This window comes from Caretta caretta, chromosome 11, assembly GCF_965140235.1.
Source record: "Caretta caretta isolate rCarCar2 chromosome 11, rCarCar1.hap1, whole genome shotgun sequence".
Lineage (NCBI taxonomy): Eukaryota > Metazoa > Chordata > Testudines > Cheloniidae > Caretta > Caretta caretta.
This window is the reverse complement of record NC_134216.1, coordinates 2,253,937-2,269,630: the sequence shown is the minus strand read 5'-3', so window position 1 is coordinate 2,269,630 and position 15,694 is coordinate 2,253,937. Positions and strand designations below refer to the sequence as shown.

General features: G+C 65.4%; 2 protein-coding genes across 3 annotated transcripts in view; one reads left to right on the top strand and one right to left on the bottom strand.

The window, feature by feature from the left end:
- ARPC2 (actin related protein 2/3 complex subunit 2) overlaps positions 1–6,478 on the bottom strand; it is a 308,635-nt gene extending 302,157 nt beyond the window's left edge. For both annotated transcript variants that reach the window (XM_048868778.2, XM_048868779.2), the window contains exon 1: positions 6,472–6,478. The gene's annotated coding sequence lies outside the window, so the exon portion shown is untranslated. The remainder of the gene's footprint in view (positions 1–6,471) is intronic.
- PRKAG3 (protein kinase AMP-activated non-catalytic subunit gamma 3) lies at positions 220–13,075 on the top strand. Its single transcript, XM_048868732.2, has 12 exons — positions 220–430; positions 1,100–1,758; positions 1,970–2,051; positions 2,638–2,696; positions 3,353–3,398; positions 5,654–5,708; positions 6,311–6,437; positions 6,966–7,131; positions 7,519–7,556; positions 7,901–8,047; positions 9,781–9,874; positions 12,238–13,075. The coding sequence occupies exons 1-12, from the start codon at positions 250–252 to the stop codon at positions 12,258–12,260; spliced, it is 1,677 nt and encodes a 558-aa protein (XP_048724689.2). The 5' UTR covers positions 220–249; the 3' UTR covers positions 12,261–13,075.
- The last annotated feature ends 2,619 nt before the right edge of the window (positions 13,076–15,694 follow it).

Here is a 15,694-nt window from a genome sequence, read left to right as displayed (position 1 = left end):
AGACCCCGGCCTGGCACCCCCCAGCATTCCAGTCGGGCGGCTCCCGGTGGGTGGTGGATCATGTGGATAGTTCAGCCTCGGATGCCTCGAGCAGGGGGCTCAGACCCTTGCCCGGGGGCTGAGGGGTCACGCCCCCGTCTTGGGCACGGAGGCTTGGAGCCACAGCACGGGGCCTGCTTTGGGGTGGGAGGGGGGGATGGGGCCCTGCTGCCCCGTGGTGCTGCTGCCCCGCTGGGGTTGGCACATGCCATGCTCCGATGCCCCGGTGATGGGCAGGGGAGGCTGACAGAGCAGGTCTGCGCTGGCAGGGCCCGTGGGCGCTTGGCTCCTGGAGACACATGGGCTGGCTCTTGTTCTGCCCTGTCCTCACCGATTTCTCTCTCCCCCCAGGTACGGCCGCCGGCCACGCATCTCCGCTCAGAGGAAGCAGGTGAGTAGGGGGGCCGGTGGGGGTGGGGCAGGGGGCACTGCCCGGCTGAGCAGCTTCGCTCATCTGTGCAGCAAATGCATCGCTCCTCAGCCCCACACGCTCTGCTGATGCCCCTCACTCCTGAGCCGCAGCCCCCTTGCTATCCCAGCCCTGGGGTCCCCCCACACCCCAGTTCTGCTCTGCTGATGCCCCTCCCTCCTGACCTGCAGCCCCTCCCCTCAGTACTGGTTCGCCCTTCTCATTAAAGGCACCAGAGCGGCTGCACCCCCGAGTCTGATGAAGCCCCGAGCCCAGGGGCGTCTCCCACCAATTCCCGATGCCCACGAGTACGGCGTGTCCCTCTCCTCACCCCGTCCCTTGCTGACGCAGCTGGAGGGTCCGTGTCCACCCTGACCCCAAATACATCCCTGGGTTGTCGCGGTCGCAAACGAGGCCGAGACCCACCGGCTACTGCTCCGGCCGCGCCCAGAGCTCGGGGCTGGGGGCCCTGGCACGTGCAGCCGGTGGCCTGGCCCTCTGTGGGCGTTTGGGACAGGAATGGCCGGGGCAAAGCGGGACGCCAGCTGCTCGAAGGGGGAGGGTGCCCCACAGGCCTGCTGCCACGCCTGCCCGTCATCCTGCCCCAGGCCTGTGGGGATGGAGTCCCAGCGTGTGACCTTGCCCCGCTAGGTTCCTGCCTAGGTCCAGATACCGGGGCAGCAGGCTCCGATGCCGGGGTGATGGGCTCCAGCGATGGCTCCGGTACCCAGGACGCAGGCTCCGATGCCGGGGTGATGGGCTCCAGCGATGGCTCCGGTACCCAGGACGCAGGCTCCGATGCCGGGGTGATGGGCTCCAGTGATGGCTCCGGTACCCAGGACGCAGGCTCCGATGCCGGGGTGATGGGCTCCAGCGATGGCTCTGGTACCCAGGACGCAGGCTCCGATGCCGGGGTGATGGGCTCCAGCGATGGCTCCGGTACCCAGGACGCAGGCTCCGATGCCGGGGTGATGGGCTCCAGCGATGGCTCTGGTACCCAGGACGCAGGCTCCGATGCCGGGGTGATGGGCTCCAGCGATGGCTCCGGTACCCAGGTCGCAGGCTCCGATGCCGGGGTGATGGGCTCCAGCGTGAGCGCCGAGGCCGGCTGCATCCCTGGCACCGGTGCCAAGGCCGAGGGCTCGGACACCAGGAGCCTCCCTTTGCACGCCGAGCTCCCGGCGCTCTGCCCAGAAGCCCTGTTCCAGGGCCCCGAGGCTGAGCCCTACATGTGGTTCCTGAGGAGTCACCACTGCTACGCCGCGGTCCCCACCAGCTCCAAGCTGCTGGTGTTCGACACCACGCTGCAGGTGAGCGCCGAGGGGCCGGGCCACGGGGCTGCCCTGGGCGTTGGGGGCTGGGGGGGGCGGGCTGAGGGGACCCTGGGGGCGCAGCTGGGCCGGTCCCTCCCTCCACCCCGAGCGGTCCCATAGCCCCGTGAGGCAGGCTGGCGGGCGAATGGGGGCTGCCCTGTCGTCCCCCCTCCCCGGTGGTCTCACGGCCCCTCTGCTTGGCTTGCAGATGAAGAAGGCCTTCCTGGCGCTGGTGGCCAACGGGGTGCGGGCCGCCCCCCTCTGGGACAGCAAACAGCAGTGCTTTGTGGGTGAGTGCCGCGGGGGGCAGGGGGAGGGGGGCAGCGAGTCCGTGCCAGGCAGCCTCGGCTAGGTGCAATGGCACAGAACGGGGGGGCTGTGCCCTGTGCTGGGATGCCCAAGGCCTGGACAGGGATCTCAGCGACACCCACGCCCACGATGCCCAGCGTGGCACCGTTGCCCCCCTGACACCCAGCATGGCCCAGAACCCATCATACTCCAGGGCACGTTGGCACCGGCCCGGGTTTGCTCCTGGCCCAGGTCCTTGCGCCCACGGAGCCAGCTGCTCTGCGGCTGCTGGTATGTGACCCACTGGGCTTGTTCACCCCTAGTAGGCTGGCACGCAGGTGGCCCCCGTTTCTGGCTCAGTGGAGGGGCCAAGCTGCGAATGGGCCATGGGGCCCGGCTGCCTCTTACCCTGGGAGTGGGTGGGGGCGCCGCACCATGGGGCACTGCGGAGGATGCCGCTGCCCAGCCGGTGTGTGCCCTGTGGGCAGATGGCTTTGCCCAAGCAGGGCTGTGAAGCCAGCTGCTGGGGAATGGCCATGGTGCCCCCAGCCAGCTGCCCCCACTGACCCTGCCCATCTCCCCCGGCAGGGATGCTGACCATCACGGATTTCATCAACATCCTGCACCGCTACTACCGGTCCCCGCTGGTGAGCTGGTCAGGCCTCTGCCCCATGGCTGGGGAGCTTCTGCCCCTCTGGGGCGGCTCCCCCTCGAGATCAGACTCCCCCAGCAGGCGGGAAGGGGGCTCAGGAACCGCTTGTGGGGCGGGAAGAGGGGCAGGCAGGATGTTACACTGCTGGGCACGTGCCGGGGTCCCCAGTGCCAGGGGGCTGTTGAGTTCCTGGTGGGGGACCAGGGGGGCGCCGGGAGGGGACCCCAACAGCATCTGGCTCAGTGTTAGTGCGAGAAGCAAAGCATGTTCCCTGGGCAGAGCTGGCTGGCTGGGGACATGTCCCTTCTGGTGCCAGCCACGAGAGGAGACAGGACGCCAGGCTAGATGGGCCCATGGACAGACCCGCTCTGGCAGACTCCGGGTACATCCGAGTGGGTGCCCTGCCTCTGGGATCTGCGTCCCCAGCGTGGCGTGTGACCCCGGCAGAGCTGGTGGGGGCCAAGTGGCCATCTGACGCCACCCCGTTGAAGTCCCCCTTGGGAGCCACGCAGCCAAAGGCAGCCCCTGACCAGAGGCAGCTCCCAAGCAGCCCCCAGTGGGTCCTGTGGCTCCCCCAGGGCCCACCCCACGGGTCCCCCTTTGCCACCTGGCCCGGGCATCCTTCCTCACCCCCCTTTCCCTGTGCTGCAGGTGCAGATCTATGAGCTGGAAGAGCATAAAATTGAGACCTGGAGAGGTAGGGAGAAGACGGCGGGGGGCAGGGAAGGTGTGCGTAGGTGCAGGGATCTGTGGGGTGTGTACAGTATGGCGGGCTGGAGGGTGAAGTGGGGGGTGCGTTGGGGCTGTGGGAGTTACAGATCCTTCCCAAGCCTGATCCCCCCCTGGGCCCTGATCCCCCTCGGGGGCGGGGCTGCCCCGGGCACCGGGAGCTGCAGGTCAGATGCCCTGGCAGGCTGCCCCGGCTGCCCCTGCTCAGAGGTCCTGCCCGCCCCAGCCTGCCCCACAGGCCTGAGCTGTCTGGCACCCACATCCCATTGCCCTTGTGCCCCAGCCATGCCCTGGCAGAGACTGTGCCCCCACAGGGACAGACTCAGGCATCCCTGCTCGCCCCCTCTGCCACCCCCACAGCCTTGGCTCCCCACTCACCCGCTCAGCTCCCTGTTGGCCCCCCCCGAGCCTCAACCCCCAGATCACCCCGTTTATCTCTCCACACCCTTGGTTCCCTGCTCACCCTCATCAGCTCCCGGTTCGCCCCCTCTGCCCCCACCCTCGGCCCCCCACTCACCCTCCTTGCCCCCTCAGCTCCCCTCTTCTCCCCACTGCACCCTTGGCCCCCAGCTCACTCCCTCTGAGATGTCAGGGGGGTTTCCCTCCACCCTCCCGCTTCCCGGGCCCCTGTCCCGCAGACAGCAAGCGGCAAAAGGCCAGGCGTCCGAAGGGCAGACGAGGTGATGTTTGCTGGGTGAGTGTCCGAGCCAGCATGTTCCAAAGCCCTTCACACCACTCGACAGAGTCTGTTCCCCAGTGTTCCCTCCCCGGCTCCGACGCCGGGGAGCCTTCACCCCGCGGCCCCCTGCCCGGCTCCGACGCCGGGGAGCCTTCACCCCGCGGCCCCCTGCCCAGCTCCGACGCCGGGGAGCCTTCACCCCGCGGCCCCCTGCCCGGCTCCGACGCCAGGGAGCCTTCACCCCGCGGCCCCCTGCCCGGCTCCGACGCCGGGGAGCCTTCACCCCGCGGCCCCCTGCCCGGCTCCGACGCCGAGGAGCCTTCACCCCGCGGCCCCCTGCCCAGCTCCGACGCCGGGGAGCATTTACCCCGCTCCCCCCCGGCCCAGCTCCCACGCTGCACAGTCTTACCTGTGTCCCTGTTCCCCATTCCCTATTCCCGCCCCACCCTTAGCAAACATGATTCCAATTTTCCCTTCCACTTCCTGTTTTACCCCAGTTTTTTACGGTAACATTCTCAGCTATACCTTAACCCAGCGGTTCTCAAACTTTTGTCCTGGTGACCCCTTTCACTGAGCAAGCCTCTGAGTGCGACCCCCTTATAAATTAAAAGCACTTTTTAATATATTTAACACTATTATAAATGCGGGAGGGAAGCGGGGTTTGGGGTGGAGGCTGACAGCTCCTGACCCCCCACGTAATAACCTCGCGACCCCCTCAAGGGTCCAGACCCCCCAGTTTGAGAACCCCTGCCGTAACCAATCATTTTACTGAAATTTAACTAACCAATCCTAGCACATTGTAACATAATTCTCTAACGACTGGTACCCCACCCCCCTCATTAACTTACCCCAGCATCATGAATTATACAGCGGACAGAAACAATTAGAGATCCAGACAGATTGACAGTAGAAAAGTGGGGGCCGGGCCATAAAGATAAAACATACAAGAATGAGGGGTTCACAGCCACAATTGGGGGAGGGATAGCTCAGTGGTTTGAGCATTGGCCTGCTAACCCCAGGGTTGTGAGTTCAATCCTTGAGGGGGCCATTTAGGGCTTGGTCCTGCTTTGAGCCAGGGGTTGGACTAGATACCTGCTGAGGTCCCTTCCAACCCTGCTGGTCTATGATCCTGCGGAGAAGGGATTTCGTGCCAGACAGGCTGCTATCGAACGGCGTTTTCTTTCACCGCCTTGAGCTGGCGGTGATGGGCACTATCCAGACAGGATCGTCTCCCTGCCAGCCCGGCGGCACTGTAGTCCCATGGGGCTGGTCTGAGAGGTGAGGATGAGCCTAAGAACCAGGCCTCCGACTCTCCTAGCGAGAGAAGCCCAGACACGGGCAGTCTGTGATTTTGATTCTTTCTTTTGTACCCCTGTAAGAAGCTAAGTGGTAAAAATTCATCTAAGTTGTTAAAGAACAGGCCTTTACAGGCAGGCCTGAGTATCTATATCCTGACACGCCCCTGCACCCTCGGCCCCCTGCTCACTCCCTCTGCTCCCCCGCATCCCCGACCCCCCAGCTCACCCCCTTTGCTTCCTTTCCAGAGGTTTATCTGCAAGGCTCCCTGAAGCCCCTGGTCTCCATTTCCCCCAATGACAGGTAAATCCACCCCCAGCCACATCGGAGAAGCACCGAGGAGGGAGGGCGCCTGTCTCTGGGCCGGCTGCCCCCACTGCAGCCCCACTGGCCACCCCAGATGGAGCCTGCCAGGGCCTGGGTGCCCATGGCAGCCCCTAGAGCCAGGCTGGTCCTGGTGGGAGCCCGGGTGGGGGGGCTGGGGCAGGTCCTACACAGAGTCTGCCCCACAGGGAAAGGGGGAACCAGGGGTTGGGGATGTGGGGGGGGCAGTGAGGAGAGCGGGGGCGCATTGGCATATGAGGGAGTGAGGCCAAGAAACAACCCAGGAGTCCAGGCCACTATTCTAACCTTGGTCTGCCAGGGCTGAGCTGGGCAGCCGAGCCCGGGCGTGATGGGGGCAGGGTGGGGGGCTGGCAGGGGCAGGACCAGAACCCCCCAGTTGGCAGAACATAGCACCAGGCTAGATCTTGGGTGGCGCAAGAGGCTGGGGCAAGAGGGGCAAAGGGGGGGGAGAGCAGTGGACCCCTGGAGCCCCCAGTCCTTGGTATTACTCCAGAGTGCTCTGAAGTTCCTGCCCAAGGCTCTCCAGCCCCCCCCGCCATCACTGCCTCGGTCTCCCCCAGCCTCTTCAACGCCGTCTACCACCTGATCAAGAACAGGATCCACCGGCTGCCGGTGATCGAGCCCTTGTCCGGCAACGTGCTCCACATCCTGACACACAAGCGCATCCTCAAGTTCCTCCACATCTTTGTGAGTGGGGCGGGGGGGTGGGTCATTGCTGTGCCCGGGGGCCGGGCGCAGGAGGTGGGGGTGAGGCCTGTCTGTGCGGGGTGCAGGGGGTGGGCGGTGGAGGGGGTGGCCTGTGTTTGTGGGCTGGCCCAGGCCGGGACAGGCAGGCAGACAGGGCCGGGTGTGGGTCTGTGTGCAGTGCGGGTGTCGAGAGGTGTTTGGGCAGGGGGTGTATGGAGGCGTACAGGCGGGGGTGGGTGGGGTGTATTCGTGCAGCGCGTGCAGACGGGCACTTGCTTGCGGCAACGTACCATGCCCGGGGGGATCTGCCTGGCCGTTGCCCTTGGCCTGACTCGAGGGAGCCCGGGACCAGCTGTGGGGGTTGGGGGGTGTCACCTCGTGCTGCCCAGGAGCCCAGGGCACTGCCCAGTGTGAGCTCGGACTGCAAACCCGAGCCCCGTCCCTGCCGGCCTCGCTGGCTCCGGCAGCAGAGGGCCCTCGGCGTGTGCCCTGAGCTGCCCCCTGATCGCTGCCCTTCTCCCGCCACAGGGGGCCATGCTGCCCAAGCCGCGGTTCCTGCAGAGAACCATCCAGGAGCTGGGCGTGGGCACCTTCCGGGACGTGGCCATGGTGCTGGAGACGGCGCCTGTCTACATGGCCCTGGAGATCTTCGTCGACCGCCGGGTGTCGGCACTGCCCGTCATAAACGAAGCCGGTACGGGCAGAGACACCAGGGCACGCTAGGCAGCCCGTCTCCCTGACCTCTCTGGTCCCGGTCCACCTCCAGGGTCCCCCTCTGGACTCCCTCAGCTGCCCTCCTTGGGTCCCCCAACCCACAGCCATCCTGAGCACCCGCTGTCCCGTCCCCCCGTCCCGCTGGGCCGAGCCCACCGCGGACCCCACTCTGCGCAGCCAGCACCGTCCTTGTCTTACCCCGATCCACGGCTCGCTCCCGGAATCGCTCCCGGAACCAGGGCTCCTTGGATCCCCCTTTGCCACCCAGTGTCCCCACCACGCCTTGGCTGCCCGTCTGACCCCACTGCCCGCAACTGCCCTGCTCTGCCCCGCCAGTGACCCCGGTGCGCTCTCTCTCTCGTTCCAGGGGAGGTTGTGGGCTTGTACTCCAGGTTCGACGTGATCGTGAGTATCACCCCTGGGTCCGGATCGCTGGGCTCTGGGCAGCAGAGAACGTCCCCCCATCGGGCCGTTACCTCCCCTCCCCTTCGCTCCTTCCACCCCAGAGTGCCGAGCAGGGATCCTTTCCCCGCCACCACAGTGCAGCCCCCTCTGTGGTGGGGCATGGCAGCTGTTTCACAGTGCAAGAGCTGAGAGGGAGAGTGAAGGCGAATCCCCTAGCTCGGGCTGTAGGGTGGATTGTGGGGTGGCAGGGACAGTGGGGCTAACCCCCCATCTCACACAAGGGGGCAGGCGTCTCCGGTGCTAGGCCTGGGCCCTGACCGCGGCCATCTGTCCCCTCCCCCCAGCACCTGGCTGCCCAGAAGACCTACAACAACCTGGACATGAGCGTGCGGGAGGCACTGAGGAAGCGAACGATCTGCCTGGAGGGGGTGCTCACCTGTCACCCCCACGAGACCATGGGCGACATCATTGACCGCATCGCAAAGGAGCAGGTAGGGCTGGGGGGCCCTGCCCCCCGCCTCAGATCCTGCTCCAAGCCTCCAGGGCTAGTGCTGGGCTGGGCCCCTGGACCCGGGTCCGCCAGTTCCCGCTCAGCTTCGTCTGTCCCTGGACTCGCTTCCCTCCCCCCAGACTCCAGCACTGCCCCCAGTCCCCTGGCTGCTCCTTTGTGAGGCTCACCCCCTTTGTGCCCCCTGTCAGGGTTCCCTCCCCACTCTGAACTCTGGGGTACAGATGTGGGGACCCGCATGAAAGACCCCCTAAGTTTATTTCTACCAGCTTAGGTTAAAACTTCCCCAAGGCACAAATCCTTTGTCCTTGGACGGCACGCTGCCACCACCAAGTGATTTAGAGAAGACCCAGGGAGAGGACCACTTGGAATTCCTGTCCCCCACAAATATCCCCCAAGCCCTGCACCCCCTTCCTGGGAAGGCTTGAGAATAACATACCAAGCACATAGGTAAACCAGATTCTTACAAAACAGAACTTCATTTTAAAGGAAAAACAAGTAAAAGAAGCCCCTCTGTAAAATCAGGGTGGAAGGTAACTTCACAGGGAAATCCGATTCAGACCAGAGGATTCCCCTCTGGGCAAAACTTTAAAGTTACAAAAACCAGGGATAAATCTCCCGCTAAGCACCGGGAAAATTCACAAGTTGAAAACAAAAGGTAATCTAATGCGCCCTGCCTTCCACACTTCTGACTGCCTCTCTGTGCAGTATTGAGACTCACTTGAGGATGGTTTATAGGAGAAGGAGTTTTCTGACCTGGTGCGTCTCTGCTTCCCCAGAGAACGCACACACAAAGAGCCCACAAAAAGCCTCCCCCTGCCCCCCCATTTGAAAGTATCCTCTTTCCCCACTGGTCCTTTGGGCCAGGTGCCAGCCAGGTTATTTGAGCTTCTTAACTCCTTGCAGGTAAGGAGGAATTCTAGGCTGCCCTTAGCTGTATGGTTATGACCCCCCCACCCCGCCCCGACAGTGGTCTGTCCCCTCCCACGGGCTCTCGCTGACCCCAATCCACTGCCATATACCCCCTCTGACCCGCCCCTCACTGACTGACCCTGATCCCCCCCTCTGACCTGCCCCTCACTGACTGACCCCAATCCCCCCCTCTGACCCAGCCCCCTCTGACTGACCCCGATCCCCCCATGTACCCCCTCTGACCCAGGCCCCCACTGACTGACCCCGATCCCCCCATGTACCCCCTCTGACCCAGCCCCACATTGACTGATCCCGATCCCCTCGCACGTACCCCCTCTGACCCAGCCCCCATTGACTGACCCCGATCCCCCCACGTACCTCCTCTGACCCAGCCCCCCACTGACTGACCCCGATCCCCCCCACGTACCCCCTCTGACCCAGCCCCCCACTGACTGACCCCGATCCCCCCCACGTACCCCCTCTGTCCCAGCCCCCACTGACTGACCCTGATCCCCCCCCACGTACCCCCTCTGACCCAGCCCCCCACTGACTGACCCCGATCCCCCCACTGACTGACCCCGATCCCCCCACGTACCCCCTCTGACCCAGCCCCCCACTGACTGACCCCGATCCCCCCCACGTACCCCCTCTGTCCCAGCCCCCACTGACTGACCCCGATCCCCCCCCACGTACCCCCTCTGACCTAGCCCCCACTGACTGACCCTGATCCCCCCATGCTGCCCGTTCCCTGCCCACCCCTGGCCCAGCGGGTGAGGCTGATGGTGGGTCTGGCTCGGCCGACAGGTCCATCGCCTGGTTCTGGTGGACGAGAAGAACTCGCCACGGGGGATCGTCTCCCTCTCCGACATCCTGCAGGCCCTGGTGCTGACGCCCGCAGGTATCGATGCTCTTAACTCTTAAGCCCGCGACGCTCCGTCCTTTCTCCATTCGTACCCTCCATTTCCTCAGCTTCTCTCCGGCTCAGGTAGGCTCAGCCCTCAGCCTCCCCCTCTCTGCCGCTTGCCACCCCCATGGGCTACGCTCCTGGGGCCCCCGCCCGGCTGGCTCTGCAGGTCTGTATTGCTCTCCGGCAGCAGGGCCTGGCCTCGCAAGGCGCCACATCCGGTCACCCTCGAGGGCTCCGGCCCGCCTCCCCTGGACTCGGAAGCCCTGTGCCAAGTGGGGGACCGGCCCCCACTCTGGCCGTATGAGCTGAGTGCAAATCGCAGCTGCCATTGCTGGGGCGGGGATGCCAAAATCAGCTCCCCCCACATCCCTTTCATCCGTGGCTTTCTCGCCTGCGTCCCTGCAAAGCACCCACGGGGGTGAGGTCGTTCCTGGGGGGGGGGGCGGGGGGTGCAGGTGGCAGCTGACGGACGGCTGGATCCAGGGCCAGCCGCCTGGCACGGCTCCCGTTCACCCAGGGATCCCCTTGGCACAGCAGATCACTGATTCCTGGGGCCCGCCCCGTGATCCGGCCCAGCTCGATCACCCGTCCAGCAGCGCTGGCATGGCCCGGCTCCTTGGACCCCCCCCGTGGGGTGCTCGCCGCACCATCCCCGCGGGCGTTGGGCAGTCAGAGGTCACCGAGCGCAGGCCTCCGAGGGGAACCCACTGATGGCCTGGAGCTTCCCCTCTGCAGGACTCGATCCCTGGTCACTGGGGCCCTCTCTGGTAGGGATGGGGTCCTGATGACTGAGACCCCTTGGCCAGGGAGCCTGCGGGTTGCCCCGTGGGGCAGTGGCTGTGCGGGGTGCTGTGACCCCATCGTGCCCCAGTGGGCTGGGGGTGAAGGGTCCCAGGGGAGGGGAGCTGGGCAGCACTGTGTTCCTGTAACACTCTGGGGGAGGGGACAGATGGCACAGAGGTAGGGATCTCCCCTCCCTGCCCCTGGCCCCCTGGCCGCGCCCCCTCTGAATGGCCACAGCTGCCAGCAGCACAAAGAGACCCCTCCACGACCACTGCGTCCCTCCCTCCCGGCATGGCTGGCCCCATAGCCTGGGGGACCCCAGGGCAGGGTGGGTGCAGAGAGCTGGGGAAAGAGAGCAGGCAGGACGCCCAGCTGCTGGGGGCATCTACGGGGCTTCCCGCTGGCATCCTGGGGGCCCCCCCAAAAGACGGGCGGGTTCGAAGTCAGCATGGCCGGGGTGGGACATTTGGCCTGGGCTGGTGCAGAGCTTGGCTGGCGGGCGATGCCGTCCGTGTCCCGAGAGGTGCTGTGTGCCAGCCATGGGGCTGGCATGGCTGGGTCCCTTGTAGCCCCCTCCCCCGCTGCGTATCTGCCTTGTTTTTGCGCCTGGCTGGGCACCGGTAGGGGTAGCACCCGCGGGCTGAACGCACTTGCCGGTGGGGCTGCAGAAGGCTGCTTGGCAGAGCTTCCGAGAGGCCTGGGGCCCAAGGCCACCCCCTCGCCCCCGGGCACTGCGGGGCCTTTCTTCCGGCACGCGCCCACCTTGCTGTCTGCCCGGTGGCGGCTCTCTGGGGCCTCGTGGCCGTGGTGGCATTTGTTCATTGTGGCCCGTTGAGTTCCCATCTTACTGCCCCCCCGCTTCAGCCAGTCAGCTCAGCTCTGGGGCCAGGACGGGGGCCAGGGGCTGTGGCTGGAGGGACGTGACCAGTACTGGCCCAGGCGGGTGCGGGAGGGATGGCTTGGGGGCACTGGACATGGGGCCTGCCCCCCCCGCCCCCCCCAGAGGGCCCCGGTTCTAACCTGGCTGCAGATGGCCCATGTCTGAGTGGGAGCCGTTCCCAGCTGATGGCTCGTTGCTGGCCTGGGCTTGGGGCAAATGGCCGGATCCCGCTGCCCAGTTTGGAGCCGTAGCCAAGGGGACGGGATGGTTTCTGGCCTCCCCGGCGTCTTTAGTCCAGTGACTCCTGCTCTCTGCAGCAGAGTGGGGCTGAGCGCTGCTGTCTGCCCGCCGGGGCGTTTGCCCAGCCTAGCACAGTGGGGAGGATGGGGCTGTGCCCGCGGGTGCGATCCACTGTGTCTACGCGGCTCCCTTTGCGCTGGTGGCTACGGGCCGGCAGTGGCTTGAAGTCACCCTGAGGGGGCTGGGGGGGCAGCCCATGGGAGCTACAAGTCCCAGGGTGCAAAATCCTAGCCAGTGTGTTGCACGTTGGGACCTGTAGTCTGAACAGGCCTGCAGTGGGTGCATGGAGACGCGGGTGGCAGGGCTCTGCTGGCATCGGGCCGGGTCCCCTGCCAGCTGGGGGGCGGGCAGCTGTTGCCGCCTGGTAACCCCCATCCCTGGTTTTCTGCAGGCATCAACCGGCAGTCGCTCTGAAGGTGCCAGGGAGGGCTGCTGCCACGTCTGTCTGGGTGGCCCCCTGGCGCTGCCCGGGGGAGGACAGCCGTGCAGCAGGCCATGGCAGAGCCTGGCTGGTGACTCCGCTTCTGGGACTGTCTTTGCCTCGGGGGCGCACTCTCCGGGAGCTGAGCGACAGGACACGGGGAACCCCAACCACCCAGCCCAGCGGACATAGACACAGAGCTGCCCCCTGGCACACACTGGGGCAGCCGCTTGGCTTGCCACCTGGCCGGGCCTGGCCCAGGGAAGAGCAGCCAGGCCCCACCGGGCCAGGGTAGGAGTCACGTATAGAGTAAAGCTCAAGTGACACAGGGGATGCCCGCAAAGTCCCCCCTCCCCAGACCTCCCGGCCCCCCCAGCCGCTTCGCAAGGCAAAGTGCTTCCGTCAACTCAGCTCCGGTTCCGCCCGGCTGCTCCCTCCGGCGCTGGTGTAAATACTCCCCCCGAGGACCGAGACGAAATTCTGCCCCTTTACCCGATGGCTTCAACCCCTGCGCTGTGGGGCAGACTGCTTTGTTAGTGCAGGGTGGGGGGGCTGCTATTGTAGGGTCACTCGGTTGTGCCCCCACCCAACTTGTTATTGTGGGGTTGCTCGGGGGGGGCTGGGGTGCTCAGCCTGCTTTGTTGGCGTTTCTGGACGCTGCCCTCCGCACACTGGCTCGTTATTGGCGGGCAGCCCACGCTGGGTGGGTACTTTGTTAGCGCAGGGTTGCTGGTGGGTTATGTGTATTTATTCATGGCTGGCAGTGCTCCTCCTGCTGAACATCGGCCCTCGCCGGGCATCAGGCTGAGTTTCCTCATTGCTGCCCCTCTGCCCTCGCCCGCCCACTGACCCGCTGGTATCGTGCCCCACGGCTGGCAAATACCCCTCCCCTCACCCTGACCCAGGGCCAACCCTGGAGCAATCGCCAGATGTTATGGGCTCCTCTGGGGGTGCCACCGTGCCCAAGGTTGGCCCTTGGCAGCGGGCTGTGAGTGCCACCACTGAGCCCTCTGGCAGTGCCAAGGCACCAGGTGGAGATGGCATAACATGGGTCAAGGGCAATGGGCACCCGTGCCTTGACTTGCCCTGGACAGCGCGGCAGCCCTCAGAGGGTCATGCCCGCAGCTCTCCACGCTGGGAACAGGCTGGCACCTGGCCTTGGGTGATTATTTAGAACCCGCACTAGTCCAGGAGAGCCCAGACCTGTGGGTGTCATGGAGTCCCCGGGCGATGCTCTGGAGCTGCTCCCTACGAAGCCAGGCAGGACTCTGGGGCAGTCGCCTTTCTGGGAGCAGCCTGTCTGCAGGACACACAGCTCACCCGGCTTCCACCTTCCTGGGTCCGACCTCGGAGCATTCAGCCTCCTCTGCCCCTCCGTGCGCTTCCCACAGCCAGTCCGCCCAGGCGGGGTCCTGGAGAAGCCAGAGGGTCCTGCCCCCCAACTCCGCAGTCAGACGGGACTCTCAGCCAGCCAGTAACACAGAAGGTTTATTAGATGACAGGAACATGGTCTAACACAGAGCTTGCAGGTGCAGAGAACGGGACCCCTCAGCTGGGTCCATTTTGGGGGGCAGTGAGCCAGACAACCACGTCTGCCCTTCACTCCATGTCCCAGCCAGCCCCCAACTGAAACTCCCTCCAGCCCCTCCTCCTCTGGGCTTTGTCCCTTTCCTGGGCCAGGTGGTCACCGGATTCCTTTGTTCTCCAACCCTTTAGCTCCCACCTTGCAGGGGGAAGGGCCCAGGCCATCAGTGGCCAGGAAACAAGGTGTCGGCCATTCTCTGTGTCCAGACCCCTGCACACACCTGCCCTCTCGGGCTCTGCAATGATCATACACCCTTACCCCACCCCCTAGACACTTAAGAACTGCCTAGGGGAAACTGAGGCACCCCCACACTATTCAGAGGAAACATTAAGAACAGTCCCGCTTCGTCACAGTGGGTCACTAGCCAAAGGGGGGACAGCCATGGGCCACCACTGACAGGGCTGCTGCTCCCCACAGCATCGCCTGCTAATCTGAACTGAGCCGAAACCAGCCCGCCGGGATCCCCGCCCAGCACCTGGGACGCAGAATCCCCCGGGGTGAAGAGGTGGCGCTGGGGACCATCAGTGTGGGGGTAGCCCAGCCCAGAGCTCCCCGGGCGTTCCCAGCAGCCAGCCGTGGTGCAGGGCCAGAGCCCTGGGGAATCCCAGGCCAGTGGGGCAGCCGCGGGGTGACGGCCTGGCCAGGGGGCTGGCGGAGGTGGGAGGGTGCTGTGGGTGGTGCCAACCTCACCTTCTGCACCGTGTCTTGCCAAGGGGAGCCTTTTCCACGGACGCCCGTGGGGGCCGCTCACCGTGTCGGTGGCTGGCGCCTTCCAGCTGCGGGGGGGGGGGGGCGGGGCTCCGTGCCACCCTCCTTGGTGAGCTGAGGGTAGCACCAGGGAGGAAACGGGCAAGGCAGGCAAGGGCCAGGGATGATTTCTGGAGAGGGAGATGTCTCACCCTGTGGGGGTGGGGGTCTTTACCCCCCCCCGGGATGGCCAAGGGGCTGGTGGTAATTGAACTCACAGCCCCTCATCCTCCCCCCAGCTGGAGCGCCCATGAGCGAGACACCCTGTCCTGCTGGCGGGGCGGGTTTGTCAGTGTAGCGTGGGGCAGAGGCGGGGGTCGGGGGCACAGGGGGAAGCAGGGCAGTAGAGCAGGCCAGCCCCTGGACCCAGGGCTAAGCTGGAGCCGGGCTTCCCTTGAGGTGACTCCATCCAGGAGCATCAGGGGCCTGGGAAAAGGAATCCAGGGTCTCAACCCATGGCAGAGCTGAGGCAAACCCCCAGCTGCAGCTGGCCTGGGGCCGGGGCTCCCCTCTCCGGGCCAGGCCACGCTACCCCCTGCTGCGTGCACCTCTGTCCTTTCCTTCTCCCCGGTCTGCTTTCGTTCTCCTGCCAGAGAAATGCTGCTCGGGAGCGAGCTGTGGCCTGGCGAACGCAGGGCCCCACTGCCCACAGGCCGCTGGCTGGCTCAGGGCTACCACTGCCCGCTGAGGTGCCAGCAAAGCCCAGGCTGTCAGAAGGCCGAGCCAAAGGGCAGGTTGCTTTGCAGTGGGGGGAAGCCTGGGGCAAAGACAAAAGCTCTTCCCAGGGGCTGGGGGCCCAGCCTAGCCCAGGAACAGCATGCCACATGCCAAGCTGCCCCCAACACGCCAACCTCTCGTCTCCCCTGCCCTCCATGACCTCACGCTCCAAAGAAATCTGATGAGGTTCAATAAGGACAAGTGCAGAGTCCTGCACTTAGGACGGAAGAACCCAATGCACAGCTACAGACTAGGGACCGAATGGCTCGGCAGCAGTTCTGCGGAAAAGGACCTAGGGGTGACAGTGGACGAGAAGCTGGATATGAGCCAGCAGTGTGCCCTTGTTGCCAAGAAGGCCAATGGCATTTTGGGATGTAT

Excerpts from the sequence above, each read along its gene's own strand:
- PRKAG3 (XM_048868732.2), top strand. The coding sequence starts at position 250 with ATGCTCCGATGCCCCGGTGATGGGCAGGGGAGGCTGACAGAGCAGGTC. Across the intron at positions 5,709-6,310 it reads TCCATTTCCCCCAATGACAG|CCTCTTCAACGCCGTCTACC; the intron begins GTAAATCCACCC and ends GGTCTCCCCCAG. Across the intron at positions 7,132-7,518 it reads GCCCGTCATAAACGAAGCCG|GGGAGGTTGTGGGCTTGTAC; the intron begins GTACGGGCAGAG and ends CTCTCGTTCCAG.